This window comes from Motacilla alba, chromosome 6, assembly GCF_015832195.1.
Source record: "Motacilla alba alba isolate MOTALB_02 chromosome 6, Motacilla_alba_V1.0_pri, whole genome shotgun sequence".
Classification (NCBI taxonomy): Eukaryota; Metazoa; Chordata; class Aves; order Passeriformes; family Motacillidae; genus Motacilla; species Motacilla alba.
The window spans coordinates 15,712,893-15,725,141 of NC_052021.1; the positions used below are offsets into that span (position 1 = coordinate 15,712,893).

General features: G+C 42.1%; 1 protein-coding gene across 3 annotated transcripts in view; it reads right to left on the bottom strand.

The window, feature by feature from the left end:
• Positions 1–9,953, bottom strand: part of ZSWIM8 (zinc finger SWIM-type containing 8) — a 51,594-nt gene extending 41,641 nt beyond the window's left edge. For all 3 annotated transcript variants that reach the window (XM_038139993.1, XM_038139994.1, XM_038139991.1), the window contains exon 1: positions 8,888–9,953. In XM_038139993.1, the coding sequence (XP_037995921.1) occupies positions 8,888–9,065 (178 nt within the window). In that variant the 5' untranslated portion in view covers positions 9,066–9,953. The remainder of the gene's footprint in view (positions 1–8,887) is intronic.
• Between the last annotated feature and the right edge of the window lie 2,296 nt (positions 9,954–12,249).

A 12,249-nucleotide genomic window follows, 5' to 3' on the forward strand; every position in this document is an offset into this window, starting at 1 on the left:
GGGGTTGTTTTATCACAGGAGGGTGTCCAACTCACCCACAAAGTCTCTGCTACCTGCAGCAAAAGCCATGGCAGAGTCAAATTTCATCTGAATTCAATTTCTGAAAACTGCGTAACGCTACATCACAAACAGCTCGTATGTGTAAGTCAAAATATTTCATGGCTCAAATTATCTTTGGTTGCTGGATTTGGATTTCCCTTCAAAATGAGAAAAGTATATTATTTGGCTGACAGCATATACATATCTCCCGGAATCATGACTTCTGCCTCCAAGCTTAAGATAGTTCAGGAAGCTATAATTAGTTCTTTCTATAAGGCAGGCCTTAATATACAATAAAATATCAGAAAAACAATACTTGTATTTTTTAGCACACAAGCCCTGTAGAATTGCAGATTTAGAAGGCTGAGTGGGTGGGGGATTTTTTCAAGTGTCAGTAGTTTTAAACCTGTTAAGGCTTGCAGTTTCCTTCTACACATTTCTGACAAACCCACTTCACTATGGTTTTCCACATTGACTCTCTGTATGTATTCAGAGTTAAAAAACCCCACAACTGAAAACCAACTGACTTAACTTTGCTAAGCTGTGGAGAAATGACATGACCACAGTGTTAACATCCATCAGAGACTGCACCTCAAAACAGTTTTTGCTAATGAACCTGAGCACCTAACAGAGGAAGAATGCCACACTCAGCACAATTCCTGCTGTTTCAATATTAGACTGATTTAAAACTATTTTATCTTTAGCTCATTATTTTTAAAGTTACGTCATTAAGCATTCCAGTGTCATCCCAACTTCTGGTAACACCTTCACTTGACTTTATGAGACAAAAAAGCCCGAGAAAAAGGAAAGCTGGTTAGGTTTCACAATGGTAAGCAATAACTGACCGGAGAACTACAACTCAGAAGATGCACGATCTCTGTTTAATCCAACATTAAGATTTCTAAAACACTAAGAATTTAAAGAGGTGCATGTCTGAAAACCTTTTGCACGCTGAAGGTCAGCTGGCTGAAGAACAGATTCCCCTTCTTCTCTTACAAAAGCTCTCTTTGTTATGTCCTTAAAGCATCATAACTACAACATTCTTACTATATTAGAAACCAGATCTCTACAAAGAAGACAGCTTTATTAATGCCTTCAGAAATATAGTTCAAGGAAAACATAGAAAGCTACAAGTTACATTTGGTAACAAAGAATATGCTTGATGAGGGAAGGGGAAAGGTCCATTATTTGTTTCCATGACTTCAGGACAGAAACACCAGCACATTCCTCCAACACTACTTTGAAGTCCTAAGGTCCTACTCACCTATCTTCTGCCTAATGTTTCAAGATTTTGTTGCAAAGGCGTACAGTGCACCCACAGAAAACATCTGCTCTGAGAAAATGTAAGGACCTCTTCAAACACAACTCAAACCTAGATCAGAAAGGTGTTTTTTCCATTTAATTTTATTGCTAATCCTATGCAATAACTGAAAATCTGCACAAGGCTATCTTGATGAAATTTGAATATTCTATGGCCTTTTTTTCAACTCTCACCTACTTTAATATGACTGAGATCCCAAAACTCTGATACCAGTATTAGGCAGGTAACGCAGCATTCACAACTTGACAATCTCCTCTGAAAATTCAAACAGGAAAATTCTTATTTCAAACCTTTTCATTTCCTCCCCTAAAAAAATAAATTCATTTCATAAAAAGAGCAGCCTGGGCAAGCAACCGACAGCTGCTAGAAATCCTAAAATAAACAGCAGATTTTTGTAAAGCAAGACAGACAGTGCTACAAAACACTGCATTCATGCCAGTGCTGGCCAAGGTTTCATGACAAATTGGGCAGCTTGCATTCTAAATAAGCCTACAGCTGATGAAGCAGATTAGCTTCAGGCAAGTCATTTCCCCTGCACTGTTACTCCTTGCTCTCTCACCCCATGCAGAAAGAATTCTGCACAACCAGGATTGTGCATTCAGAGCACAGACATCAAACAGTTCCTGCCTCCTGAAAGCAAGACTCAGTATTACCAGTTATTCCTACTCCTGCCCCACAAAAGGTATTTCAAAAGCTCAGAATTCAAAATTCTCTCCAGTGGCCTATGACCAAAAAAAAAAGCTACAAAGACCAACGCAGACCAAATATTTTTCTGATTGTAGATGATGGAACAGAAATATAAATCAAAGTCTGATTTCACCACAGCTGAAAATCAATCTCCATCAAGAAGTATTGATATGTTTTCAGACACAAAAGGAATTTATACAAAACACCATGCAACCTCCACTATTTACTGTGCCGTTCTCCACAGCACCATCCTTAGTAACCATCCTTAAGTATAACATCCAAAATTAATTTCTAACCAGCTTTTTTCAAGTGTCTAAATAAATGCTAGAACAGTATCACTTGGCCTGCAAACTAATGCACTGGCAAACACTGAAGACCTATATTTACTGAATGTATCAGCATGACATGAGGCCAATTTTTGAGGGGCTGATGGGAAAATTATCATCTGAAAAGAATAAAGGATAATGCATTCTCACCTCTAGAGAAAAAAAAATAATTAAACAACTGTCAGGAACAAGAAGAAGGTATCACCTCTTAATATCACCAACTGGAAACCAATTCCAGCCCTCTAGAAACACTAATAATGATTCATCGTAGAAGGAACATTTTATTAAAACCAGGTACTTTTCACAGCACCACTGCTCTCAAAACACATAATTTCAGAAGATTTTAATTAATAGGTATATTGCAACCTGACAGAGCTCCTTTGTTTCACTCTTTTCAAAGACAGTACATTTCCAGCTGTATGGAAGCAAATATAGATGAACTAAAAATAATCAAAACAGCAAAGTTTCCACAAGCCTTGCCCATAATGTTTAAAGCACATGGGGAAATGTGGTCAAAGACATCACTTTCAGTCTTTTCTGTTAAAAATGCTACACAACTACTCACAGCCTTGCCAGAAATAAAGAAGAAAGAAAGAAGAAAAGATGCATCAAAGAACACACAAACTGTGAGAAGAATGAGAATCTTCTGATTGGTAATCTTACATTTAACTGCTCAAGACTACACAGCTTCAGAGGAGGCAATTTAAAAATGTGTCACGTGGTATTTTGAAATTAGAGTCAGTATTTCAAGTAATTCGTACATTATGCACCACTGCTATTTAATGTTCAAAAAATAAAATTCTAAATGTAATATTTTAACTAGTTGACACCTATGAGCTTTGACTTTTACTTTTAGAGGGTTTAGAAGGCTCTTACAAACCAGGAAGAGGGAGGAAGTGCTTAATACACAAAGTGCATTAAAATAAAGTTGAAAAAAAAACCTTCTAGCCATATTTTATATTAGTCTTATAACTGCTTTACACTCTTACACTTAGTTAATACAAAAAGTTGTTGGTCTAAAAGGAGCAATGAAATTTTAAAGACATTATTCAACTTTAAAAACCAAAGAATAAATAGGTTTTGACTCCTTGTAAAGTTTCTTATACAAAAACAAACAAGCAGAAGCTTCCAAATCAATTATTGATATTCTAAATAGACAAACATTTACTCCAGAAGTTCATTAAAGTATGTAAACATCTTTTGAAACTGTACACTCCTTTTTTTCCTCTGGAACAAAGTACTGTATATTACCTAGGACATAGAATATTTAGGAGGAGATGCTCTTTGCTCCTGGTTTGTAACTGGCATAAGAGACACTGTTCAAATCACTGATGTCCATTTCTGTTCCCTCAAAGGTATTGCTGGGGGAGGCAGAGAAGAGGGGGTGTGTGTTTGTTTAAAAGACTGCAAAACAGAGGTTGACTACAGAGAGAGGAAAAAAAAGGCCACAAGTCAACATGAGCGATGTGAAATCTACTCCCACAACCCATATGCTGAATGATTTTTACTTTGGCTATATTAATACCTCTAAACAGATTTTCCTAAGTTTGATCAGTTGACTTCTCATTTCTTCCTTCCTCACTAAAGAAATATAGACTGTACAGAAGCTATTTTTCTGCACATAGGGTATGCTATGGATTTGTTGCTGTTCCTCAGACTGAACTGGAACCCCAAAATTGTAGACTTGTATATTAAATCACACCTCACTGGTGGGTCCTCAAACACACAGCTCATTTCACCATACTACAACCAGAAGCAACAACAAACCAGAGCAAGAGGAGCACAGAATGTACAAGAGCCCAGCACAATTCATGAAGCTAGGAGGACACCCCCTATTGAACAAGCCTGCCTGGTTTCTTGAAACTTCCCATTGCTTTGTGAACTCATCAACTCGGGGGGAAAAAATCCTTAAAGGGGAGAGGGGGAGATAAAGAAAGGGATAGGAAACAAAGGCAGAGCACAATTCAGAGCCTAGATCAAACCTGTACTCTTATTACACCTGTACCTCCCAGAAGTGTGAGCTGACTACAAAATCTCCCTCTTCATAGCAGAGGCACAAATAAAGCACAAAAAAAAAAAAAATCAGTTGTAATATAGAGTAATGGCCAGCAACAAAACAGCAGCAAACCACAGAGTCTCCATTTCAAGCTTCACTAGGCTCAAAGAGTGGACACACTTTGGGATGATACCAGCACTCTTCTCTGATAATACCAAGAATCTGAAGAGCACACAGTAAGAATTTGAAAGAGACTAAACATTCTTTCTGCTGTTTCCTGAAGTTACTGCTTGAACAAGGATTAACTTGAATTTCTTAGTTAGTGGCAATCCTGAGGAAGAAACATATCTCTATACCATTTATTTTTTTCCTGTACAAATTAGGGAAAATCAGTCACTGTTACTTCACCAGCACAGACACTGCTCAGACTCTGCTCTCTGAACTGATCATACCTTCACCTCAGGCTCTGTATATTCTCTGCCAATGATTTTCTCCATACAGCTTGAATTTTGAGGCACTGTGCTCAAAACTTCACGTTGTGAGTGCTCCTAACAGTTTGAAAGAACAAAAACTGTCTGGGTCTGGATAATGAGAATATTTCCCAAGAGAGCACTACCTGCATCATTTCTTAGTGAAGTCTGAGGGGGTTCTGCAATACAGTATACAATAATTCAAGTTTACAGTAAAGGAAAGGAAAAAAGTCAAGTTTTCTCACTAGCTGCCTACCGAATACAGATTCAACGCAACTCATCAGCACACTTCCAACCAAATCCACCATAAAAGAATAAATATAAAATGAGTAAATATATTGTGAAGGCACTATTTAACAATCCTAAAGTACTAATGTCAGCTTCCTAAATGTTTGGTAAATATTTATGCTTCAGAAACTGCGAAACAAAGGACTAAGGGTGGGAAAGAGCTTAGAAGCTTTCAGGAAGAAACAAAGGCACAGTGGGTTTGAAGAGATAATGAGTGTACTTGAACACTTATTCTTACAAATTCTATCACAAAAATATTTATGCGAAGATAACATTAGATGTTTAAACATTTGCAGAAAGACTACACTTACTTCAATTACCAATGAAAAATATAACTGCTTTAAAAAGTGAGAAAGGCATGAGAGGATCATAATGGCTCCGGAGAAAGAACAGATTGTCCAGAATAGTGCAGAAAAGACACATGGGTGCATTTGTTAGTAGATGGGTAAAAAATTGGTGGAATGTAATTTGATATGTAAGAAAAAGAGTTGGAGTTACAAACCAACTCTAAGAACCAGATAGTTCTGAACACACTGCAAGGACACTGTACTTTCATCCCTTCACCTTAACTTCAGAGCAGAATCCTCTGTCTGCGTGTGCAGTGAAAGCCTGAATGATGTGTACAGGTAATGACTGGCCAAATATCAGCTACATTACACCACTGAAAATTAAAACCACAATGGGTAAAGCAAGCAGTCAAGGCAGTTAACAAGAGAACAAGGCCATTTGTAAAAACAGACATTCCAAATCATCACAGGACTCCCAGTACTCCCAAAACTGACAGGTTTCCTCCAGGATTTCAGTGCAGGTGAATTAGTGGGGATTAAGAGTAGTTTCAAAATCTAAGGGCATCCATGAAGTGGACACAATGCATTCCTTCTCCACATTGGCAATTCTACATGTAAGGAGAAAATTCCTTTCAAGAGTGTAGTATAGGAAGACTACAAGAGGACTTTACCATAGCAGAAATTTTTCTGATGTAACTACTCAAGACACCTGATTTTATAAAGAAATCAGTTCCAAGGATTATATCAGAGAAACTCAAACATTTCTCTCCCCCCTTCCATCATCTTTCTAGAAAACCAATGGGGTGATTCACAAACAAGTGAATAACCCATCTTTTTGGCAACACTCAGTAGTGAATACTGTGTATATTTGCAACAAGCTAACCCAAGCCTTATTACAAAATTTCCAATAAGCATGACAGTAATATTAAAGATACCAAAAACAAAATTAAAAACTTACAAAAAGTAAGAAAGCCATAACTACCTATGTGCAGGTAGTTTGTTTGTTTAAGAGACCGCCAACAGCTCTTCCATCAGTCTCAGGGGGATTCTCTTTGAACCAATTAAAGAAGAACTAGACACTTACAAGGACAAACCGAAAACAATTGAAAAAGCTAGAAATCCTTTCTATTACATAATTGTCTGACTAATTCCACACCAAAACACAGGCTGAGCTCCAATCTGGAGGAAAAAACTAACAGAATACAGTTCCTCTTGTTTCCTCTTAGCATTTAACAGAATAACCTAGCGTCTAACCTCACTTTTCGTTTGCATAGGCAACAGTAAAATAGCAAACTGTGGAAATAAAAACACACAGCTCAATTTTGAATTATCACATTTGAAATGACTCACTACAAGCAACAACCTCAGGACCCAGCAAGTTCTGTGTTTTCTGACTCAAAAACACTGTCAAAAAGAGGTATTAAAAACAACAAAATTGGTACAGGAGTTCTGAAATCCAAGGAGATTCCAGACAATGACAGATCTCACATCAGACCAGATTTTCTGGCAACACAACTGTGTACAGTAAAGCACCTGCAAGTGTTCCACACTGGTACTATCATAGGTGACTTCACAGCGTGAATAAATAATTTAGGCTGCAAATCCACATTCACATTCTTCTAAAAATAACTCTGACCAGAGCCTGGGAATTGCCAGCAAGGGCCTTAAAGGAGGCAACAGTATCCTTTCAAAATGTCCCTCCTATTAAAATAAGATTCTCATACAAAGGACTTAGGTGTCTAATAAAACATGAAATATATGAACCAAGTACAAGCAATAAAAGCTTTGCCTATGCAAGTCTGCAGAACCCAGAATAGCAACATCTCAATATCGTGTAAATAATTACAATTATCAGAGCAATGTTAGCTATTGTGTTTTACATGTCAGAAGAGAGCCTGAAGATTGCAAATATGCACCATCTACTGAAGTATCTTTTCCTTTTAACGCAACAAGTGGGTGTCAGCAGAGAGAGCAACTGCTGCTTGAGTTAATTCGGTCAAGAGAGCTCAAGGAACTAGGTCAAGACCCAGAAGAACATGCACTCATACACTGAACCACTGGAGAAAAGTTGGCTAAAAGCATCTAGAAGTTGGAAAAAAAATCACCCTTGCAAACATCAGTCTGACTTGCAGAGCCATGCAAACCAATTCCACACATCTCTGCCAAACTAAAGATGTCTTTATTCCCACACCAGTACATTTTTAAAAATTCAGCTCCTTTCTAGCAAGATAACACGTTCAACAAGACTTAATGCAAAACATGAAATATATAGGTATATGCTTTGCCCCATACACAATGCTTACCTCTGCATCTCAGGACTCACAGATTTTTAAAATGCCAACACAGTTCCCCTTCTTTACAGCAGTAGAATTTAAAACTTAATCTGCTGGAAAGCCTATGGTTAAAGCAAAGCGTGCTTTATGGTACTAGACCAGTGAAAACTGAACATTTGCCCATAGCACAACATGGCCAGATTCCAATTCAATTCAATTCAATATAAATTGCATTCCCTGTTCATGTAAGGGCAATATTCAGAAAAGAATAAAGTTTTACAGTTCCAGATAGGGAGATATCAATGAGGCAGGTGATGGTTAAAGATCAGGAAAAGTACTGACACTGGCCTGAAGAAACAGGAGAGAAAAGGATAAGTAGAAAGAGTTTGTGTAATTTCTGTTAACTGTGTGTCTGGCTCTGCTTAGTGCAAACATCACCTGAATTCCAGGGTCATGATGCAGTAGAATAATAGAGAAATTAAGTTTTGTAAAAAAGAAAAAAAATCAAGCAAACAGCTAAGAAGAGCTATATGTTAATTAAAAATAAAATTCATTTGCTACTGTTGCTTATTTTGCTGCCTGCTATTAAATATAAATTACTATCAGCAGAACGGAAATAAAACAACTCTTGGAGCAGGCACACTGCTGTTTCCCGACTTCTTTGCGACAGTGGTAAGGCCCTCTTGCTCCACTACTGCAAAAGAAAGAGCTAATTTACCAGAAAAAGGAGAAATGCCAAGATTCAGACAAGCAAAATGGACTGCTCTATACAATGACGGCTAACATGGCTTTACATGAGTAGCTTTATAGAAGAACAAAAACCTCTATGAAACCTTCGTGGACTTCAATCAAATCCCGTGGGAACCCATGCAGTTATTCCCAGCCAAGTCTGCCGTTTGTTTATAGAAAATAGTTTTCAGACTTCCAAGAGCAATCCCACAGGATCTACCCAGAAGAGCAGCACCACAATACTACGAGTGCACCCAAGTGAAAACTCACCTAAAAACCAGCATTGTCTTAAGAACCCCAGTGAACTCAGTTTCAATCTTTCCACAGAAATTATCCCGACAATGAATCATACATAGGAGTTCCCTCTGCTGCTCTGACTTTCCTTCGGCAGATCTCCTCACCTATCACTCCCCCTCGGCCCACAACTTCCACGAATCCAAAGAGCATGCCAATTAAACCGGCTGACCTCACCTTTCATTTTGACAGTGGGGGAATTGGGTCCAGCCGATTGCTTCCTCCATCCTCTCCAGTTCTGGCAAAGGCTCTCTGCCTCAGAGATGAAGGAACAAAGAGAGTCTTCCTCAAAGCGATCGGAGTCTTCAAATGAAAACCTCTCCCCGTCCTCCCACTCGGCGAACATGAGTTCCATCACATCCGACAGGCGACGTGGGGGAAAAGAAGAAAGACAGGAACAGCACTGCTGACTTTTAACAGGTGAATGGACTTGAGGGCTCTTGCAATTCTTAAAATCTCGGTTTTGATTTGATCCCCATACTACAGTACCAGGAAAAAACAAAGTCAGCGCTGTCTGAGATGGGAGAAGCAGGAAATAACTAGGTGGCAGCTGGTAAAAATTCCATGGGGGGCAAAAAAAAAGTTCTTTAAAAAGTTAAAAAATGCTTATGTCCACAGAATGTACTTGAGGCGGAGGGGGCTGGTTAGTCCATGAGAGCTGCCTCCAGGCGGGACAGGTGCGTGCCGGGCACACGGAGGGTCCGAAGGTTCCCGGCGCTGCAGGACGAGGGAAGGGGCCGGCTTCCTCCTCCGGAGCTCCCGCGGGGGGGCCGCCGGTGTCTGTGCGCAGGGCCGGGTCTCCCTGAGGTTGTGCTTGTCTCACTCCCGGCGCAGGAACCGAGGGGAGGGAGGGCAGGGGCACCGGCGGGGGCTGGGGAGGAACAGCTTAAAAACAGCCCGGTGGGGCCGGAGCGCCCGCGGAGGGGCGGCGCGACCTCCCGGCTGCTCGTCACGGGCGCCAGCACCGGCAGCGGCGCGGGCGGGCAGGCGGCGGCACCGGCCTCACGGGGGCGCGGGCGGCGGCCGGCGGGGAGCGCCCGGCGCTGGTCCCGGCGGGCAGGGTGGGGGCAGCCCGTCGCCGCTCCGGTCGCGGTGGCCCCGCGGTGTCTCTATGAGCCCATGGCCGGCGGGCCCTGCTGGAGGCCCCCGAGCCCGGCGCGGCCCCGGCGGTTCGCGGCCCCGGCGGGTCCCGTCCCTGCCCGGCGCGGGCACCAAGATGGCTCCGCGCTTCCCAGCTTCACCTGCGACACCCCCCGCCAGCTGAGCGCCGCTTCCGCCGCCGCGCTTCCGGCTTCCGCCGCGCGGGGCATGCCGGGCGGGGTGCCGGGGAAGGAGCCCCGCGGTCCCCGGGGGCGGCCGGGGCTCGGCTGGCGCCCGCCCGCCTGCCCGCCCGCCTGCCGCCGCACACCCAGCGGGCCGCTTGGAGGGGCCGTAATAAAACAAAGGCCCGGGTGTTGTGCCTGCCCGCGCCGCCGTCGGCAGCGGGAGAGCGCTAGTTGTGCTAAAATGTGGGGGTTGCGCCGGAACGCACCGAAGATGAATGCGTGAGGTAGAAATCCCTCAGCTGTGACCATCTGGTTGGAGATGGAAGAAATATAAGAGTTCTCAGTAACAATATTTTCTTTTTAAGAAGTAAAACACCAGTAAAGAAGATCAAGGGGGAAAAGGAAATAAAATGAGGAGACCGTGGCTGGAATAAGTCCCGTTCAAGTGCAGTGACCGCTTTCCTTCGGCCGAGAGCCCCTCGCTGGCAGGGGCCGAAGGGAAGGAGGGTCTGAGGAGCTGCTCGGGTCTGAACAACTCCAAAACTCTAACAGAGGAGATAACTCGCGTGCCAGGTCCATGAGGAATTGCATTGGCTAGCTAAGGTCTTCCTATCCTATGCACTCTGAAAGCAGCAGAGGTGACGTTCTTTTTTTTTTTTTCCTATAATTCTATTTCTTGGAGTTCTTCTAGTTCATCGCTCCATTGAGAGAATTGACTGATTATGTACCAAAGGACAAGTTTGCTCTTTGAGTACATGGCAGCCAAACAGCTGGACCTACACCTCCCTCTCTGTGTTTGTACAGAGGCGAAAAGCAGATGACAGAAAAAACAAACAAAAAAGCTAGGAAAAAAAAAGAGTAACATACTAAGAAATAGTAAATGTAGAGCTAGGAGAAACTGAAATGCATCTGGGAACACTCACTATCTCCCTCATCTCACTGTACTCCTTGATCCAAAAAAAATTGTATTAATTGATGAGTCTTTAGAGAGGGTCCTAAGCAATGCACCTGCAATCTTAGAGGAAACTTCCTACATGGTTTGTCCTTGCAGATGTCATGCTGCCCACTTCAAGGTTTCAAACACAAAGATGCATTGCTGCAGTGTCCATCAGCTGTAAGAGGTCACTCAGTGAAATGTCAGATCCTTCAGTGCTCCCAAGGCTGACATCCCCCAGGTGCACTGGGCAGGGAGGCACGACACCAGGCAAGCCAGCTCGAGGCAATGTGCCACAGCGCAGCATGCCAGGTTCTCGCTCCTGTGCTGCCTAATCCTACACCAAAGTCGTCCTGTGCTGATGCCTGACTCGATCAAATCTGTGCTGCCAAAGAACCTGTTAGTGCCACGCCAGCAGTAATTCAGGAGAGAGACACACCTGCCTGATAATGGGAATTCTGGTGGGTTACATCAATAGCACTCTGAGTCAAGGGCATTGCAGAGAATCTCTGCCACTGAGAAAGCAAAGATACACAAAGGCACTCTAATACTTGGTGCAGTGTTGCATTAAAGGATTTCACCTTAGGAAAGGTGTTTCCCTAGTGAGAGAAAAGCATTTAGGAAGGAATAAAAAAATAGAGCTGAAATTTTGAAGAGTATTTTCAAGAAAAAAAGAAACTAAATGCGTTGTGTCCAAGGCATGAAGAGGTAACTACAGGTGAAATTTAGCACTGTGACTCAGATGTTGTGGCACTTGAAATGACAGAAATGGGCAGGGAAACACAGCGATACCATAAGGCTGATGCTGCTCACCAATATCTTTTGACAACATTATGTGCAACACAGCACTATTATATTTTACCTAATTCCAGTAGAAATACACATTACATCCAGAAAGGGCAGAGGAGAGGAGGAATATTAGACAGTACTAATTATAAGGGGGCTTCAGTACATTGTGTTTGATTCCATTAAATTGTAACAATCCTCGCTCCCATTCCTCCTTCTTCCAGCTTTGAGATACCACAAGTTATGGAGGTTTTCAAAGAAATCTTGCTTTCACTTTCTTAAACATCACAGGCTGAAAGTATGGAAGAGGTGATGAAAATAATGAGACAAGCAAAGCAGAGTGAACATTTGCACTTTCATCTTAATGTGCATTTCAAGACCCTGTTAAAATGTGTCTTCTGGCTTGTGCAGAGCACGCCTGGGAGTGCTGCTGCCCTGGCCAACATGAGGGAGTGCAGGTGTGAGTGCTTCGCTTCTCCTTGTCCTCATGGCTTGGAAAGGCACACAAGTTCATACACACTCTTCCATTTTTTTTTCCCAGACAACTTATTGCA